Source organism: Cricetulus griseus, chromosome 3 (genome assembly GCF_003668045.3).
Source record: "Cricetulus griseus strain 17A/GY chromosome 3, alternate assembly CriGri-PICRH-1.0, whole genome shotgun sequence".
Lineage (NCBI taxonomy): Eukaryota > Metazoa > Chordata > Mammalia > Rodentia > Cricetidae > Cricetulus > Cricetulus griseus.
Genome location: NC_048596.1, coordinates 280,332,291 through 280,352,253, shown reverse-complemented (window position 1 = coordinate 280,352,253; position 19,963 = coordinate 280,332,291). Strand labels below are relative to the sequence as shown.

Below are 19,963 nucleotides of genomic sequence, written 5' to 3'. Positions count from 1 at the left end.
CAGACAGGCAATGATGAGTAGACTTCACTTTTGGGGGGAGAGAACCCTGATAAGATTTGGAATGTGATCAGATAGCAATAATGATGATTTGTGGTGACTTGACTTATCAGTATTCTTGAAGGAAATGAGCTAATAGAGGGACGTGCATAGACATTGTTAGCAGAAAGTCAAAACTCTAAGTGGAGCAGTCCAAGTTTATTAAGCAAGTAAGAATACTTAGGGATTCGAAAGACTTACAGACATTATACTGGGTTACTCTATATGACATAAATATTCTTAACTGTTTCTATTACATATAGAAATGTATTAGTTGAGTTTGATTTCATGAAAATTTGGTAGTGTAGGATCTACGGTAGATAGGTATCATATACTTTTTCTCTGATCAAAGGAACCAACAAAATAGCACATTGAATCCAGAAACAGAATATATTTGTGTGCATTTAACAGAAAGTCACATAAGTTGATTAAAGGAGGATATTTTGGCAGTAGGTACCAGGTACTAAACTAGCTCATAATAGTCTCCATTCCAATACTGGTACAGTTGAAATGACCTCTACCATGGTTATGGTAAGGGAAAACACTCCATGTATGGTAGAAGACAAACCTTAAATAGAGAAAATGAAGTGAGGGGTGCTGTGCTTGAGGATAGGGATCAGAGTATTACTGTTTAATTAGTTCAGAGCTTCCCCAAAGCAGAGGAAATCCTCCTGCAGATCTACTTGTGATGTTTGTACAACAATGATGGTATCCCAAAGGCCACTGAGATTTATATCTAAACTGTAAATGATGAAATTTCAGGGGATGCATGTATTACTGAATGAAAATATTGACAGATCTGATGGTGCTTACCCTCAAGTAGAGAAATGTCAGACAGTTTTGTGAGACCATGCACACTAGGACCTACATTTCCCTCCTTGCTTTGGTCTTATACAACACTTCCGACATGGAGTCACCCCTCCATCCTTGGGCTTCTTCTGAGATCTAGCCGTGTTGCTCTGTGACACTAAAAAGAATGCACGCCAAAGTTAGTGTTCTTATATGATCCTAATGTAGATGTGGATCAGACATGAACTACAAGGGTAGACTGTGCTGACTGCCCACTCTTATTCTAAACTAAGTGCTAGGCTGAAATCCTACACAGCTTTAACAGGAAACACCCTAACCTTAAATTTGAGCTACTGTTGAGATAAAATTGCTATCCACAGCCTAAAGGTTAATCCTGTAACTTCCTCTGTAAAGGTCCACAAATTCAACTCCCCAGGGTCCAGAGGAAGCAACCCACACCCACCCCTCCAGGAAAGGTAAGATCAAATCTCATTAGGAACCTGGAGGCCCAGTTACCCTCACAGCCAATCAGAAGAAGGGAAACATTGATGGAAAGGGCTGACTAGCCAGAGACTTGGGATTTAAAGCTTGAGTGAGGTGTTGCTGGGCCAGATACTGACACCTCAGCAACCTCTGAGGAGCTTCTGAGGTGGACTGAGGAAACAGGAGTCACCACAGGTGAGGCCCTGCTTTTGCTAAGGCAGAAAGGGAAGTGACCCTTGAGGAGGATTTTGAGAGAGTCCATGGAGAATCAGGCAGAGCCCCAGGAAGGAGACTATCTTCTCAACCTAAGCAGACCTGCTGTGTGGAGGTAGAAAAGGGTGGGGAATCCAGAGAGAAAACCATACCCCCAATGTGTCCAGGTCTGCATAGGTTCCAATTTGTTCAAGTCTGCTTCTGGCCAGAGACAATGTCAGCTGATACCATGCACACCAGGGTCATGTTCATCTCATTCCGAGCCTGCAGAGACTATTTTCTTGAACATCACCATTAGATAGAAACTTCTTTTCATGATTGTCATGTGTAGAAGATGTATAAGGTTGTATGTCTCTAGTCAAGACCTATAGGAAGCATGGCTTATGAGACCTAGCCTGAAATCTTAAGAAGTCTTTATGTAGTGCCCTATCATCCCTGGTGGCTATGGTTTCCAGTGGCTGTTCCATGTGAGCCTTTTCTCATTGAGGTAATGAGTGTGTGGGAAGTCCCAAAGATGAGCTGGACTACTAGTAATGCTGATCTTCCCATGAGAAGGAGGGAAAGTCTAGAATGTTTTCTTTCAAGAGGGGATGTTTCAAACAAGCCCATCTCATGTTCTGTATTAATAAGAGTTGTGTTGCAATATGACCCCTGACTTAAAGGGAAAACCTTTTTACATCAGATCAGATGCCGCATCAGGGAAGTTTTGTATCATTACAAATATTCAATTAACTGATACAAGATTTTAGTTATGGAGGATTTGAATTCTAATGTCCATATTCATCTTTCTGATCATGTCAATTTGCAGTGAAAGGCAGTTTCCATGAATTTCTAGAACTTTTTTTTACACAGGATCTGCAATTTTATGTAAAAACTAACTATAGGTGCCATCCATGGCATCTATAGTTCAAACTCATACTTAGCCATTTCTAAAATCCTTGAGTAAATATTTGGGAGAATGGTTAGAATAATTTTATCCTGCATAGATGGTTTAGCTTCTCAAGAGTATTTATGTATTCTCCTATTCATTTTCTTCTTTCTATAGGTGCTTGAGACATGATTCTTGCTGTCCTCCTGGGCTTCCTGTACTTGGGAGTGGCCTCAGCTGCTCCAACACCAGATTACAGTTTGGATGCTGAGTGGGAGGAGTGGAAAAAGAGCTATGATAAAACATACAGCCAAGTAGGTCACATGGACACCCAAAGAGGATCCTTGTAGAGCATGCTCATTGCTGTCAGGGGTTCATAGATATAATAGAGGCCATAGATGCCACCCCTACTTGATGTATTAATGTAACACAGGGTAAACACACAGTGGACTACTGTCTCTGCTCATCAGTGTGTTGAGAGTGGCTTGCTTTAGCATCCTGAGATCCTTCTCCATGACCTCTATGCATATGCAGCAGCCAGTCCACTTGGTCAGGTAGCACAGGGACATAATTAGAAATAAATGCCATTCATTATGTTTATTTCCAGGAGGAAGAAAGACAGAAGAGAGCAGTATGGGAAGACAATGTGAAAATGATCAAACTGCTCAGTATGGAGAATGGCCTGGGGATGAACAACTTCACTGTAGAGATGAATGAATTTGGAGACTTGGTGAGTGTGGATCAAATTGTTTCACCCTTTTTCTTTTTCTCTTCTGTTGTTTAAATGAAGATGATATGTGCTTTCCTTGAAGACTGGTGAGGAAATGAAGAAAATGATGACGGACAGTTCAGTTCTGACTCTAAGGAATGGGAAACACATCCAGAAACGAGGAGATGTCAAAATCCCCAAAACTTTGGATTGGAGAACACAAGGCTATGTGGGTCCTGTGCGGAAGCAGGTATGACAACATTATGACTGCCTTCTTCAACTGCTGCAATGGGACTAGTTATTGACTCGTCTGCCTTATTTGACTATGGGATGACATGCTATTCACCAAACACAATTTTATAACTTGAATGCCACAGTTACTGTCTTTAGCATTCTATTGTTAGTAACAAATGTTCCTTGGTTGTTCCAAGCAATGAGGAATCCCTAATCCATGACTTAGCAATTATAGGGCTCATGCAGGTATAGAATGTATACTTCTCATTTCTAAGCACTACTTACTCTTAAACCTCCATCTAGTGGTCCCAGTTTATCTCTCTCCAGACTTAATTTCTTCCATTATTGACGTTTCTCACACCAGGCATCCAGTAGATCACAGTCTTACGTGCATCTCTGTGTGCCTGTGTGGCTATCCACTGGGGCATAAAACTCCTTCCCATGGAGATTAACTCTTCCTACCTAGGCATCCATCAATGAGGATAGTTCATTTTTGATAAAGTATTTGATAGCTTGAGTTGTTGTTGCAGTTAATATTTGTGGGTGACAATATTTCTTCTCCTCTCTTCAGAATGGTTGTGGCGCTTGCTGGGCTTTTGCTGTGGCTGCCTCCATAGAAAGCCAGCTGTTCAAGAAAACAGGCAAAATGACTCAGCTGAGTGTACAGAACCTAATCGACTGTGCTAGATCTTACAGCACTTATGGCTGCAAAGGAGGCCTAGTTTATGGTGCCTTTCTGTATGTGAAGAACAACAAAGGTCTGGAAGCTGAGGCCACCTATCCATATGAAGCAAAGGTGAGTGGGCTACCTGGGTTGTCTTTTCAGTTCAGCAGGGGCAAGGGGAAATGGCGGAAGTGACACGCTACCTCCAGAGCCCACTTTGAATGCATAGTCTCCCACACCACAGTGCTGCCATTGGAGTGTCCACCATTGCATGGTTGTCAGATTCCATGGTTCCATGTAGGTGTTCCTGCTTCTGTGCACACGGAGAATGTGCAAATCACTCCACATATAATACAGATTTCTGCACCATATTGATTTCTTATGGATAGGAAGACCTATGAGGTGTCATTGAAGACATGAGAGCTGATTTTCTGTTCCAAATCTCCCAGTAACATTTCACTTCCTGGGATGATTTGTAACAGCCCAGATGTGGGAATGGTCTAGTGCATAGTTCCCAGGGTCGTGGTTCTGACTCTTGCTCTCCAGAAGGTAAATGGAAGTAACCAAATCTTTTAACTCTTTACTTCTTAAAGGAAGGACGTTGCAGGTACCGTGCTGAACGATCTGTTGTTAAGATCACCCGCTTTTTGGTTGTCCCAAGGAATGAAGAGGCCCTAATGAATGCGTTAGTGACTCATGGGCCCATTGCTGTTGGAATTGATGCTGGACACGAATCTTTTACAAACTATGCCGGAGGTAAGTGTATGTTTTTCTAAATATTAATGAAGAATTCTTGTGACCCTTTGGGACATTCTAGATTGATATCCTAATAATGTATTTATTTTCATGTGAGTTTTAGGTCTCCAAATTTTCCCTTGTCTATGAAATAATCATATGTGTTATGACTATGTGACATGACATCTCTATGCCTGTGACCTCTTCGATATTTATCATAATTGTTTAACATTATTTAATCCACTTTTCTCCAACTGGTGTATTTTCAAGATGTGGAATGATTGCCTTTCAGGTACTGAATTCTAAAGCATGTCTTGAATTAAGTAATTTATTTTCAGTTATGATTTCCTGGGGTAGGGTTCTATAAGTTAGTGTACACAATGTGAGAGTGTCATCTTATATGGGTGCAGGGAATGACTCTCTGTTATTTTAGTCCAGTTATAAAATGCCTCACTTACTGTAGTTGACTATGCTCACTATCATGCTCCTAGAGCCTTTACTTCCTTGATCTTTCTTTTTCAGGTATATACCATGAACCTAAATGCAAAACTGATAATCCTACCCATGGTCTACTGTTGGTCGGTTTTGGTTATGAAGGCAGAGAGTCTGATGGCAAGAAGTATTGGCTGTTAAAGAACAGGTATAAAACGCTGGCGTTATTTGTATTTTAGGTGTCAACTAAACTTTTCTTTTGTAATTATAGTTTAGATATGTCACAGAAAACATTGTTACAATTGAGAAAGGAACATTTTCTTTTCCGTTTTGTTGTTCACGTGTGTGAGTGTGTTTCTCTCTCTCTCTCTCTCTCTCTCTCTCTCTCTATCTATCTCTCTGTGTGTGTGTTTGTGTGTGTGTGTGTGTGTGTGTGTGTGTGTGTGTGTGTGTGTGTGTGTGTGTGTGTGTTCGTGCATGGATAGGCATGATGCTGATATAAGTTGTCTCTACACTTCTGCACTGAGAAAGATTGTGTCACTGATCTTAGAGATTCTATTTTTGTTATATGCTTATCCAGTTTGTTCTAGTTATGTTTGGCTTCTGCAGTTACAGATTGGCTGCAAAATCATCCTAGTTTTTTTTTTTTTTTTAAATTACTTTCATTTGTTATAAGTGTGTGCCTGTATGAGGAAACACTGTGTGTGGGCAGCTGCTCTTGTAGACCAGACAAAGACACCACATTCCCTACAGCTTCAGTTACAGGGGATGGTGAGCTCACCAGCATGTGTACTGGGTGGCAACTATTGTCCTGTGGATGAACTCCAAGTGCTCCTAGGCTCTGAGACATAGCTTCAGCCTCATTTTTGCTTTAAGTGGAACTTGGTCACAAATCCCAGTCCTTACACATGTGTCACCTGGCTTTACTGTCTGATCTCTGCCTTTGTCTGGAGTAACTAACATATAATATATGAACAGAGTTCATATTCTGTCATTGTTTTCCTTGGGAATTAATATAATCTTTGCACCATCGATTTTCCATTTCTCAAGGGTTATTTCTGAACAACCTGTGGGTGGAAGTTGTCCTAATTTTCCCTTCTGTGATATTTACTGTCTTCTGTGAGATAACCCGTGGTACTCTGGAATTGATTCTCTGTCTTTTCTGATGCTTTCTACTGAATCGGCCTCTGGCTCAGTGCTCAAGTAAAGAGTTATTGTAATAGTCCACTCTGCTGTGTCTTTTCTATTAAATGCAAAACCTGATTTCTTTCAGCCATGGTGAGAAATGGGGAGAAAACGGCTACATGAAGCTTCCCAGAGATCAGAACAACTACTGTGGAATTGCTTCCTATGCCATGTACCCTATATTGTGAGCTGCTTGTGAATGAGAAGGAAGAGAAGATATTAGGGCAACACAGACAGAAGACCCCAGCCTCTTCAAAGTGGTTACCCTCTACTGTGTGCAGGAGACACTTGACGCATTGAAAGGCCAGGGTAGAATGTGAAATCTGTCTTTTGTTCTAGTAAGACATGACTGCTGCTGTAACTGACTCTCTACACTCATTTGTGTTAAGAATTCCTGCAGTGTCTTGATTTTACCTCTTTCACTGTATGGACTGAAGTCTTGAAAAATAAAAGTTAAAATCAATCATAGTGTTAAGCTTTTCTATTATTGTCCGGTAACTTTTTTATGCTCAAATGCGGTATTCATGTTTAAGATGCTACTGCATGTGGTGCTGGTGTTCTAGGAAGAAGAGTGGGTGCCTCTTATCTGTTGTGCTGAAAGCCACCATGGGAGTGTTCAGCATGTGACAACTACTGTTCAATAGACCAACCTACCAGATGACTGATCCTTTTATGAGGATCCCTACCTGGCATGGCTAAGGTGGTCACTGACTCTAGATAAATGTTTGTCTCTGTCTGTAACCTCTCTCAGGTGCCACTTCACTTCTTCCTTAAGAATACCTACTGGTATTTTCCCACTGCTTGTATGTTTAAAAATATGAAAATATTCCTTCTATTGGGCACACAAATAGCTGTGGATATTCAGGATTTCTGCTTAACGTCTATAATTTTGATGACTAGAAGTAACACTAGGATCTTTTACATTACTCAGACTGAGATAGAAAGTAATAGTATTCTAAGTCACAAAGACAGCTAATTTTAAACTTCAGAACATATTCAAAGCCAACTGGTTGCCCCTGGAGATGACTATATGGTTGCTCCTAGAGACAAATACAGGAGATCATTTTCCCATGTGCCTGATTCAAGGTGAGGTTTGAGGCAACTTTGGTAGACATTAACTCATTCAGTAATGGAATTCTCCACATATTCTCTACAACTCAAGTTCCAGTTAATTAACTGTTAAATCTTGAATTTCAATGTCATTTTCTATATGGAAACCCTCATGATCTGAGAGCTATAAGAATGGCCAAACATTACTCACTGGCCAGTCAAGATGACATCCCTAGCTTAAGAGAAACTGTGTGACTTATCATGTATTCTGAGAATGGGTCAGGACCTGAAAATGTAACTTACAACTGCCCATATTTTGACTTTGTGGGAAGTCAAATATTAGAGAGAGAGAGAGAGAGAGAGAGAGAGAGAGAGAGAGAGAGAGAGAGAGAATAAGAGGCAGAGAACTGGGTGGATGAGCTGCTACTGTTTAGAGGATTTGTGCCTAGGAACTGTCTAAAGTGGTACATAGTGAGAATTATGTAAATGAGATGTAGAGCTGTGTGGGGATTAGTTTTTATTTATTTATGTATTAGTTCAAGTTAGGAACAAGCTTGCTTCACATGTCAATCCCTTCTCCCTCTCCCTCCCCTCCCCCCAACCCTCCTCTCCAACCCCTTACCTGCCCCCCACCGCATCCACCCTCCACTTCCCAGGCAGGCTAGGGCCCTGGCGGGGGGGGGCTGCTCGCCAAAGTCCACCACATTATCCTCAGCTGGGCCTAGGCCCTCCCCCATCTGTCCAGGCCAAGAGAGCATCTCTTCACGTGGAATGGGCTCTCAAAGTCCCTTCTTACACCACGGAAAAATACTAATTCACCACCAGGGGCCCCCTAGAGTGCAGAGGCCTCCTCATTGACATCCATGATCAGGGGTCTGGCTCAATCTCGTGCTGGCCTTCCAGACAGCAGTCTGGGGTCCATGTGCTCCTCCTTGTTCAGGCCAGCTGTTTCTGTGGGTTTCACTAGCCTTGTCCTGATCCCTTTAATCTTCATTCCTCCCTCTCTGCAACTGGGTTCCAGAGTTCAGTTCAGTGTATCTCTGTGGGTATCTGCATCTGCTTCCATCAGCCATTGGATGAGGGCTCTAGGATGGTATATAAAGTAGTCATCAGTCTTATTATAGGGGAAGGGCATTTAGGGTATCCTCTCCACCATTGCCTAGATTGCCAGTTCCTGTCATCCTTGTCGATCTCTGGAATTCTCCCTAGTGACAGATCTCTCCTCAGACCTATAATGGCTCCCTCTAATATAGTATTTCTCATCCTGCTCTCCTCTATTCTTCCCCCCCCACAACATTTCTGCTCTTCCATTTCCTCCTCTCCCCCCCTCTTCTCCTCCTCTCATTTTGCCAGCTCCCTCTCCCATACCCCCATGCTCCCAATTAGCTCAGGAGATCCTGCCCCTTCTCTTTCTCCGGGTCCATGCATTTTTCTCTTAGAGTCATTCTTGTTTCCTAGTTTCTTTGGTGAAGAGGATTGTAGGCTGGTAATCCTTTGCTCTATGTCTAAAATTCATATATGAGTGAGTACATACCATGTTTGTCTTTCTGTGACTGGGTTACCTCACTCAGGATGGTTTCTTCTAGTTCCATCCATTTGCCTGTGGATTTCAAGATTTCATTGCTTTTTTCTACTGAGTAGTACTCCATTCTATAAATGTACCACATTTTCTCTATCCATTCTTCAGTTGAGGGGCATCTAGCTTGCTCCCAGGTTCTGGCTATTACAAGCAATGCTGGTATGAACATGCTTGAACATATGTCCTTGTTGTATAAATGTGCATTATTATAAACATATATGCCCAAGAGAGGAATGGCTGGATTTTGAGGTAGACTGACTCATATTTTTCTGAGCAACCACCATACTGATTTCCAAAGTGGTCTTACAAGTTTGCACTCCCACCAGCAATGGAGGACTGTTCCTTTTTCTCCACATCCTGTCCAGGATAGATTGTCTTTGGTGTTTTTTTTTTTTTATTTTAGCCATTCTGGCTGGTGTAAGATGGTATCTCAGAGTTGTTTTGAGCTGCATTTCTCTGATGGCTAAGGATTTTGAGTACTTTCTTCAGTGTCTTTCTGCCATTTCAGATTCCTCTGTGGATAATTCTCTATTTAGTTCTGCACTCCACTTTTTAATTTCATTGTTTGGTATTTTGGTGGCTAGCTTCTTGAGTTCATTGTATATTTTGGAAATCAGCTCTCTGTCAGATGTAGGATTGGCGAAGATCTTTTCCCATTCTGTGGGCTGTTGTTTTGTCTTACTGACTGTGTCCTTTGCCTTACAAAAGCTTCTCAGTTTCAGGAGGTCCCATTTATTAATTGTAGATCTCAATGTCTGTGCTACTGGTGTAATGTTCAGGAAGCAGTCTCCTGTACCAATTCGTTCAAGGGTATTTCCTACTTTCTCTTCTAGAAGATTCAGTGTGGCTGGATTTATGTTGAGATCTTTGATCCATTTGGACTTAAGTTTTGTGCATGGTGACAGATATGGTTCTATCTGCAATCGTCCGCATATCCGGAGTCCAATTGTACCAGCCCCATTTGTTGAAGATACTTTCTTTTTTTCTATTGTATGTATTTAGCTTCTTAGTAAAAAAATCAGGTGTTCACACATGTGTGGGTTAATATCAATTTGATTCCATTGGTCTATCTGTCTATTTTTGTGCCAATACCAAGTTGTTTTCAGAACCATGGCTCTATAATAGAACTTGAAGTCAGGGATGGTGATGCCTCCAGAAGAGCCTTTATTGTACCATGTTGTTTTGGCAATCCTGGGTTTTTTGTTTTTACATATAAAGTTGAGTATTGTTCTTCACAATTCTGTGAAGAATTGTGTTGGGATTTTGATGGGAATTGCATTGAATCTGTAGATTGCTTTTGGCAAGATTGCCATTTTTACTGTGTTGATCCTACCTATCCAAGAGCATGGGAGATCTTTCCATTTTCCAGTATCTTATTTAATTTCCTTCTTTAAAGACTCAAAGTTCTTACTGTACAGGTCTTTCACTATTTTGGTTAGTGTTACCACAAGATATTTTATGTTGCTTGTGGATATTGTGAAGGGTGATGTTTCTCTGATTTCTTTCTCATTGCATTTATCATCTGTATATAGTAGGGCTACTGATTTTTTTTAGTTAATTTTGGATCCTGCTACTTTGCTGAAGGTGTTTATCAACTGTAGGAATTCCCTGGCAGAGTTTTTCGGGTTACTTATGTAGACTATCATGTCATCGGCAAATAGTGAAAGTTTGACTTCTTCCTTTCCTATTTGTATCCCTTTGATCTTCTTTTCTTGTCTTATTGCTCTAGCTAGAACTTCAAGTACAATATTGAAGAGATATGAAGAGAATGGACAGCCTTGTCTTGTTTCTCATTTTAGAGGAATCACTTTGAGTTTCTCTCCATTTAGTTTGATGTTGGCTGTTGGATTGGGGTATATTGCTTTTATCATGTTTAGATATGTTCCTGTTATTCCTGTTCTCTCCAAGATCTCTGTCATGAAAGGATGTTGCATTTTGTCGAAGGCTTTTTTCAGCATCTAGTGAGATTATCATGTGGTTTTTCTTTTTCAGTTTGTTTATATGGTGGATTACATTGATGGATTTTCATATGTTGAACCATCCATACATCCCTGAGATGAAGCCTACTTGATCATAGTGGATGATTTTTCTGATATGTTCTTGGATTTGATTCACCAATATTTTGTTGAGTATTTTTGCATTGATGTTCATGAGGGATATTGGTCTGTAGCTCTCTTTTTTAGTTGTGTCTTTGTGTACCTTGGGTATCAAAGTGATTGTAGCCTCATAAAAAGAGTTTGGCAATGTCCCTTCTGCTTCTATTGTATGGAAAAATTTGAGGAGTGCTAGTGTTAGCTCTTGTTTGAATTTCTGGTAGAATTCTGCAGTGAAGCCATCTGGCCCTGGGCTTCTTTTGGTTGGGAGGTTTTTGATGACTGCTTCTATTTCATTAGGGATAATAGGTTGATTTAAACTGCTTATCTGTTCTTGGTTTAATTTTGGTAAGTGGTATCTATCCAGAAAATTGTCCATTTCCTTTAGATTTTCGAATTTTGTGGAGTACAGGTTTTCAAAGTATGAACTGATGATTCTCTGGATTTCATTGGTGTCTGCTGGTATATCCCCCTTTTCATTTCTGATTTTGTTAATTAGCATGCTCTCTCTCTGCCTTTGGTTAGTTTGGATAGAGGTTTGTCTATCTTGTTGAACTTCTCAAAGAACCAACTCTTTGTTTCACTGATTCTTTGTAATGTTTTCCTAGTTTCTACTTTATTGATTTCAGCCCTCAGTTTGGTTATTTCCTGGCATCTACTCCTCTGTGGTGAGTTTGCTCCTTTGTGCTCTAAAGCTTTCAGTTGTTCTGTCAATTCTCTAATGTGACTATTCTTCATGTGGGCACTTAGTGGAATGAACTCTCCTCTTAGCACTGCTTTCAGAGTGTCCCATAAGTTTGGGTATGTTGTGTCTACATTCTCATTAAATTCTAGGAAGTCTTTAATTTCTTTTTTTATTTCTTCCTCAACCCAGGAGTGGTGTAATTGGGTGTTATTCAATTTCCATGAATTTGTGGTTTTCTGCAATTTGTATTGCTGTTAAACTCTAACTTTAAAGCATGGTGATCTGATAAGATACAGGGGGTTATTTCAATTTTTTTGTATCTGTGGAGGTTTGCTTTGTTGCCAAGTATGGGGTCAATTTTAGAGAAGATTCCATATGGCGCTGAGAAGAAGGTATATTCTTTTGTGTTTGGATGGAATGTTCTATAGATATCTGTCAAGCCTAATTGGGCCATAACTTCTATTATTTTCTTTGTTTCTTTGTTAAGTTTCTGTCTGGTGTTCCTGTCTCATGGTGAAAGTGGGGTGTTGAAGTCTCCTACTGTAAGTGTGTGGGGTTTTATGTGTGTTTTGAGCTTTAGTAATGTTTCTTTTACAAATGTGGGTGCCTTTGTATTTAGGGCATAGATATTCAGGTTTGAGACTTCATCTTGATGGATTTTTCCTGTGGTGAGTATGAAATGCCCTTCTTCATCTCTTTTTATTGATTTTAGTTTAAAGTCTAATTTGTTAGATATTAGGATTTCTACACCTGCTTGTTTCTTGGGCCCATTTGATTGGAAAATGTTTTCCCAACCCTTTACTCTGAGGCAATGCCTGTCTTTGAAGTTGAGGTGTTTTTATTGTATAGAGCAGAAGGATGGATTCTGTCTTTGTATCCATTCTGTTAGCCTGCATCTTTTTATAGGCAGGTTAAGACCATTGACATTGGGGGATATTAATGCCCATTGATTGTTGATTCTTGTTTGTTTTGGATTTATTGTTGGTGATGTCATTGTGTGTGGATTTTGCCCTCCTGTTTCTTTTTGTGTCTGGTAAAATTGTGTTACCTATTGCCTATGTTTTTGTGAATGTAGTTATCTTTGTTGGGCTGGAGTTTTCCTTCCAGAACTTTCTTTAGTGTTGTATTTGTGGATATGTATTGTTTAAGTCTGGTTTTGTCATGGAATATCTTGTTTTCTCCATCTATAGTCATTGAAAGTTTTGCTGGGTACAGTAGTCTGGGTTGGCATCCATGTTCCCTTAGTTTTTGTAGGATATCTATCCAGGACCTTCTGTCTTTCAAATTTTCCATTGAGAAGTCATGTGTGATTCTGATAAGTCTCCCTATATATGTTACTTGGCCTTTTTCCTTTGCGGCTCTTAATATTTTCTCTTTATTCTGTAGGTTTGGTGTTTTGATTTTTATGTGTCAAGGGACTTCTTTTTGTGATCCAGTCTGTTTGATGTTCTGTAAGCTTCTTGTACATTCACAGGCATATCCTTCTGTAGGTTGGGGAAGTTTTCTTCTATGATTTTGTTGAATATGTTTTCTGTCCCTTTGAGCTGTATTTCTTCACCTTCTTCTATACCTATTATTCTTAGGTTTGGCCTTTTCATGGTGTCTCATATTTCCTGGATATTTTGTGTTAGGGACTTGTTGGACTTGAGATTTTCTTTGGTCTATGACTGTATATCCTCTAGGAAGTCTTCAACACCCGAGATTCTCACTTCCACCTCTTGTATTCTTTTGGATTATCCTCACATCTTTAGTTCCTGGTCATTTATCCAGCCTCTCTATTTCTAGCATTCCCTCATTCTGTGTTTTCTTTATTGTTCCTATTTCAGCTTTCATGCCTTGAACTGTTTGCATGCTTCCTTCACTTGTTTGGTTGTTTCTTCTTGGCTTTCTTTAGATTCTTTAAGAGATTTGTTTATTTCTTGATTTTTTTGGTTTGTCTTTTCCTCCATTTCATGTAATCTTTTGCTTGTTTTTTTCTTCTATTTCTTTAAGGGATTTTCTTGTTTCCTCTTTAATGGTCTCTATCATCTTCCTAAGATAATTTTTGAGGTCTATCTCTTATTCATCCTCTGTGTTGGGCTTTTCAGATCTTGTTGGTTTGGAGTCCCTTTATTCTGGTGGTGTCATATTGGTCTTTCTGTTGTTGAGTGTGTTCTTATTCTGTCTTCTTCCCATCTCTTCTTTTAGTGAGTGCAGGTGGGGTCTCTCTATCTCCCCTTGTCACCCGGTGGTTTGTGTGGGCCAAGACTTCATTGTCTGCATCTCTGGATGGTCTTGCCTCTCCTGGTAGTCACCTCACTCTGTAGAGGTTGGGCCGGAGGAGGGGGAAGGAAGAGTGAGGTGTTTCCAGAATCAGGGAGATCCTCCTTGTCTGGGCAATTCCATTTTCTTGGTAGGGGTTGGGCCTCACTAGGGGTCAGGCTGGCCTGTGTGGGGATTTGTACCTGTGTGGAAACAAGTTACAAGTATATAAAGGAGATGTAGAAAAGAAATGTATGTAAAAGGAAGATGTGTAGCTACGTGGAAATAGATGTAACTGTGTGTAGAGATGTATGACCATGTAGGAAAGAGATGTATGTATGTAAAGAGAGATATTGTAGCTTTATGCAAAGAATATAGCTGTGTAGAGACACAGATTCTCAGAGGGCATTTTTGAGATGAAGTAAAAGAGAAAATCACCATCCAAAAATGTGTGTGTTTCCTTATTTACTCCCCAGATAGAAAAGTCTAGCCATTGTTGCATTCATGATTTTTTTCCATACCCTGGTGCTGACTCCCCTAGTTAGTGATATTGATGGATGGTTTTGTATCATTGGTTGTACTTAGCTTACAGAGTCCTATTTATACATCACCAACCGTGTTTTGAAAGTTTATATGAAAACTCTTGGATTTGATACTTTTAGTTGGAATGAATTCACAAAGTTTCAATTCTTGGCCTCTCTCTGCAGTGTGATGGCATCTTGTACTGCTCCACAATATTGTCCTGGGATATGCCTCTCCCTTGCCAAGAAATTCAATCTTATACCAGCCTCCCTATGATTGTGTCAGAGACATCAATGTGACCATGTCTGTAGTTACAGGAATATGCTTTTATAATGTTTAGTGTCTTGATGCCGGTTGCTGACAGAACCATTTCGATACAGTCCTTTGAAGTCATGGGTTATTCTCTTATTGTCTATACCCGGTAATCCTCAAGCTTTCCTTGATGCATTTAACTTTGACATAGACATGTATGTTCAGAAAAAATAGCACATTTACATTACTATTTATGTATCCTTTTGTATGCACCATTTAGTGCTATCTGTGGGCCCAAGCATGTAGGGCAGGTATTAGAATGTATCCTCAGTTCATAATAAATAACCAGCATAGTCAGATCTCATTTCAGCTTCCTAGTGCTTGAGTTCAGAGACTGGATATTGGGTTTTGGGAACCTTACCTACATGGGCATCATGGAGACATAAGTCCAGGAGTGGTCTTCTGTACATCTAGAGTAATTAGTAGGTCTGCTTAGCCAGAATCCTCTTTACCACATGGTTATTAACAAATTTCTATCTATTGAGCTTTAGTCTGCTCCTTACTATAAAATTTACCTATCCATCTACACGTGAAATGAAGTTCCCTCTCCCGTCTTATTGAAAGACTCCATACAAATGACCCCTGTATCTATATCTCACTCTTTGATACAGTTCCACTCTTGAATAAGTCCCCTGCCTTTTCTTCTTTCTGTGCTGTACTAGTGGTGCAGGCACTATAAACAAATGGAGTCCATGTTATTGGTTAGCCTTAATTCTCAATTCCTATGACTGCAGGAGCCATAGTTTATTCATTCTGGTACCTCATTATTCCAGGATTGATTTGGAAAAGCAAGTGATGAATGCTAGATGTTGATGGACAGTTAAGATAATAAAACTCAACTTTCCTTCTTGAGGACATCTGCCCTAACACTCTCTGTTTTTCCCATTCAAAAGAGAATAAACAAATATTCTGCTAGATGAGTCTTGATTGACATTTTCTGTCCATTGACTTTGTCCGGTCATTATAAGGTTGGGTCCTATTCCTTTGAGGACTTACCTTGAATTGTATGAAGGAAATGCTAAATGCCTATGGATGTAATCAAGAAACAACTGGATCCTTTTGGACATTGGCTCCTTCCTTATTAATCCCAGGGCTTTCCTCTGGGACTTTTAAGTCCAGGATGTTGACTATATTACACTCAATATAATTGTGTTAGTCAATTCATTGGTGGTGATTGCCCTTTATGGGTACAGTGTCTCCCATATTTTGGAGCTTATAAGGAGAAACTTACCTGATAAGCATAGTAGCCACCAAACTATTCTCAGTAGCTGATGCAATCTTGTTGGGATTTCCACAATCACCCTAGTCAGGTACAGGTACTTTGTGGACATTGAGCCAATCTACAATGGACTTTGAATATAAGACAGTCAATTGTGTTTCATAAAATTTTTCTTTTCAAGTATGACACCTATAGGGATTGAATGGAGTGACATCATGAGTCACTTGAGCATGGCACAGTTGCATCTCATCCTTTGAGGTTCCAGCATACTTTCTTTAATTCCTGATATTGTGAAATATATGAGAATCCTGATATTGAGACTGCACATGCATGCTCCTCTCTCACAACTGTGAATGACATAATGAATTTGTATTTTCCCTTTACTGGATAGGGTTTGGGAGATTTTTGAATCTGGTTTGAAGACTAAATCTCATGTAGGTTAACTGTTATCAGGCTATGGAGGCCTCACCAAAACAATCTCTAACATTGAAACAAGTGACATTAAAGACTATGTTGGGACAAGAAAGCCAGAGAATAATAATAGTGGCAGACACAATGAGGAAATCAGTGCCTAAACTGGCTAGTTCATGTGGACTTATCTTACTTAGGCAGCACTGACACTTGAAGACTAGTCTGAGGTCCTTTACTGACTCACAAGAATAGCACAGGGCAGTAATTAGATGGTGGTCCATTGGTAATTCAGAGAAGCAGGAAGATGACCAGGAATTAGGAATAGTACATCTACAACTTTTACTAGGCATTTAGGACAGCTCTGTGCTATATAATGCCATGACATAATTCATTGCTTAGTTATCTTCGAGGTTTAATAGCAGTGCCTATGAACTGGCTAATTACCCCTACCTCTCAGTATAAACATGTGAAAGTTTGCTTATATGGCAAATCTAAGGGTATATTCTTGATTATTAGGTTTGAGGTTTTGGAAAAACTATTGTGTCTCAGAGGTCCATTCATCTTAGTGTGTCCCCATGTTGGGATCCTTGACAGTCTGACATAGAAGCTTAGCTCCTCCTAATGAACAAGAATTTCAGATCTGTGATCAGTTCCAATTGTCAGAAATTCACTACTCTGTGAAGAATTTTGTGGTTTGGGATAGCCAACATTGGTCAGGCATACTCTGGCCCCAAGGCTCTGGTTCCTTTGATAAGATGCAGGACAGAGGTGACTTTGGTTTCTATGGTTGAACCTTGTATCATAACACCTTGTAACTTCTGTGAGCTAGGGAATTTAGAAAGGATTCTTTCCCCAGAAAATATCTCCTTCAGCAGTCTACATGAGGAGAAGGCAACCTGTGAACCGAATCCAGGTGGCCTCCAGGGGACTCCAGTCTATCATGTTTTGGGAGTGAGCTAAGACAAATGAGGGGGGCTGTCCCAAAAGCTTTGCAGGAGAAGAGATCAGGTGACTTTTGAGCCCTAACGGTAATGTCATCAAACACATATTGCCTCTGTCTATCTGGGTGGAACTGGTGGCAACAGAATCTGTCCTCAAAGTCTAAGATTGAGCAAAGGCTCTCTTATGGACAAACAAGGGCCAGGAAGTATAATTAGAATGTATAAGATGGAGTGTGACTACTGCCTTCATAATTATAGAACTTATACTCACCATAATTGTTGTGGCATTTTTTAATACCGAGGATGAGGTGTTAGATGGACTGGAACATCTAAATGATAGTCTTTATTTCTTATACTTTTTCCTATGGAGATTATCCCCCTTTCCAATCTTCAGACCCATGGGGATACTGTTTTTTGATGTGATAAATGAGAGGGTGCCTTTAGATTTATAACTATTGGAGTGGGTGTTTTTTGTACCCTTGATATTTCCATATGTCTGACATTACTCTGCCTCAGGGGCAGGTAGCAATGCTACCCTGGAGGAAGAATTGGTGGGACTTTGCTTGGGCCATTGGTTTTTCCTCATTAAGGGTTTGAGTGAAAGGAGCTGTTACTTAGAGGTGACAGAAACCGATAGACAAACAGCCCAATAAAATAACACCCCAGTGGCCAGCCTAACACATCTGGATGGTTGTTGCCGTTAAACTGGGAAAAGGGGAAAGAAGAAAGGCCTCAAATCATGCTCCACTGCCAGTCATTAATTTCACATCATCAGCTGCTACTCTCAAAATTAGCAATGCTTCCTCTGTATTCATGGGCATTACAGGAGCCAATGTAGGAGGTCCAATGTAGGTTGGACATTTGGGGGGAAATGTTGATCTGCCCCTTGATTGGTTTTGAGGACAATTTTTCCAGTTGTTTCTTATAGACTGGAACAAGTTGCAGAGAGTGAGAGGCCTTAGAACACTCAGTACTAAATGTGATGTCTTCATTAAAACCTTCCCCTCGGGACTCAGGGAGCTATACAGAAAAGGAAAGCAGAAGGAATGTGAGAGCTAGAGAGAATGGATGACACAAAGGAAACTATGTTCCAAACACAACAGAACTGACACACGTATGAACTCACAGAGACTGTGGCAGCATGCACAGGGTTTGCACAAGTTCAAGCCTGATAGGATTTCAACAATGACTGGTGGAAGTGGACATGGGCTTCCACCCCTAACCCAGAAGTCCTCTCCAATAGACAACTATTCACAAAGGAAAATTTTCTTCAGTGGAGTCTAATTAGGCATATAAACTACACTTAAGAGTAAGCCTCATGCCCAGAAGTAGATGGTTAATACAAAAAAGAACTTGGGTGTTTTGAAAGACTTTGTCTCATATTTAACTTTACTGAACTTTTGCTTGTATATTATGGATTCAGATTTTGTGTTGTTACAGTGTGTGTGTGTGTGTGTGTGTGTGTGTGTGCGCGCGCGCGCACGCGCATGCATGGGGAAATTCAACCCAGTATGAGGAATGGGATCCAAAAAGCCAGAAAAAGTATCAGAGACAGTCCCTGGTCCCAATTTTAGGAGTCTTACAAGAACTGTCACATATATACAGAAGGCCTAGGCCAGGCCTAGATAGGCTCCCTGGTTGTTGGTTCTGTCTATGGGAGCTCCTATGAGACCAGGTTAGTTGATTCTGTTGGTTTTCTTCATGTCCTGTGACCAGGAAAGACTACCAGTGTAGGGAATCAGCCACATAACCTTTGATCTACAGTCTGTTCTGCTTATGGGATCTTCTGGAGTAATGGTGAAACGGAGATTGTGGGAGTAGCCACCCAATGACTCATCCAGCCTGAGATCCATGATATGAGAGTAACTCCATCTCTGACACTGCCTGGAGTACCAGGACCCCTGGCTGCATGGTCCAGATACTTAGGATAGAACCAAATATGATTGGAAAAAAACGTCAATACAATGATGCACAACAATATTCTGTTGCCCTCACAGATTGGTGCCTACCACAATAGTCATCAGAGAAGCTTCATCCACTCAACTGGTAGAAACAGATGCAGAGACCCATAGTCTAAGATTAGGTTGAGCTCAGGGAGAGGGAGGAAGGATTGGTTGTAGGAGGCAGAGGGGGGTCAAGAACATCATAAGCAAAGCCACTCTAACTCTTTAATACTAAACCCAATGACTTCCCAGTTCAGCATTTTTATCCTTCCTAAATGGAACAGTGGAGAGTCACTACACAGGAAGAACCGAACCAATGTTTAATGCTGTTGGCACGCTCAAGGGAAGGCAAGGGTCTGTCCTTGTGTCACTATGCAATCATACCTGCACCTATCTAAGTTAGCATCTGATGAATCAAAATTATATTCCAAAGCTTCTCTCACTCTGACGACATCTCAGGACCTGGAAGCATGTTTTACAGTTTGTCACACGTCTTGGAGGGTCACTACATCCTTCCCTTACCCCCATATATCTTCCTTAAAGGGTGAACCCCCTAAAAAACAAAGTGAAAGGGGAAGAATGCTCACTGAGTCCCTTCTACTGGGGTGATGCAAATGGC

The 19,963-nt window shown here is 40.5% G+C and overlaps 1 protein-coding gene across 1 annotated transcript; it reads left to right on the top strand.

Moving 5' to 3' along the window:
- The first annotated feature begins 2,497 nt into the window (after positions 1–2,497).
- Positions 2,498–6,536, top strand: LOC100752983 (cathepsin 7). Its single transcript, XM_027410027.2, has 7 exons — positions 2,498–2,703; positions 2,997–3,119; positions 3,202–3,348; positions 3,904–4,132; positions 4,594–4,752; positions 5,254–5,371; positions 6,437–6,536. Exons 1-7 carry the CDS (start codon positions 2,578–2,580, stop codon positions 6,534–6,536), a joined length of 1,002 nt encoding a protein of 333 aa, XP_027265828.1. The 5' UTR covers positions 2,498–2,577.
- Positions 6,537–19,963: the final 13,427 nt, after the last annotated feature.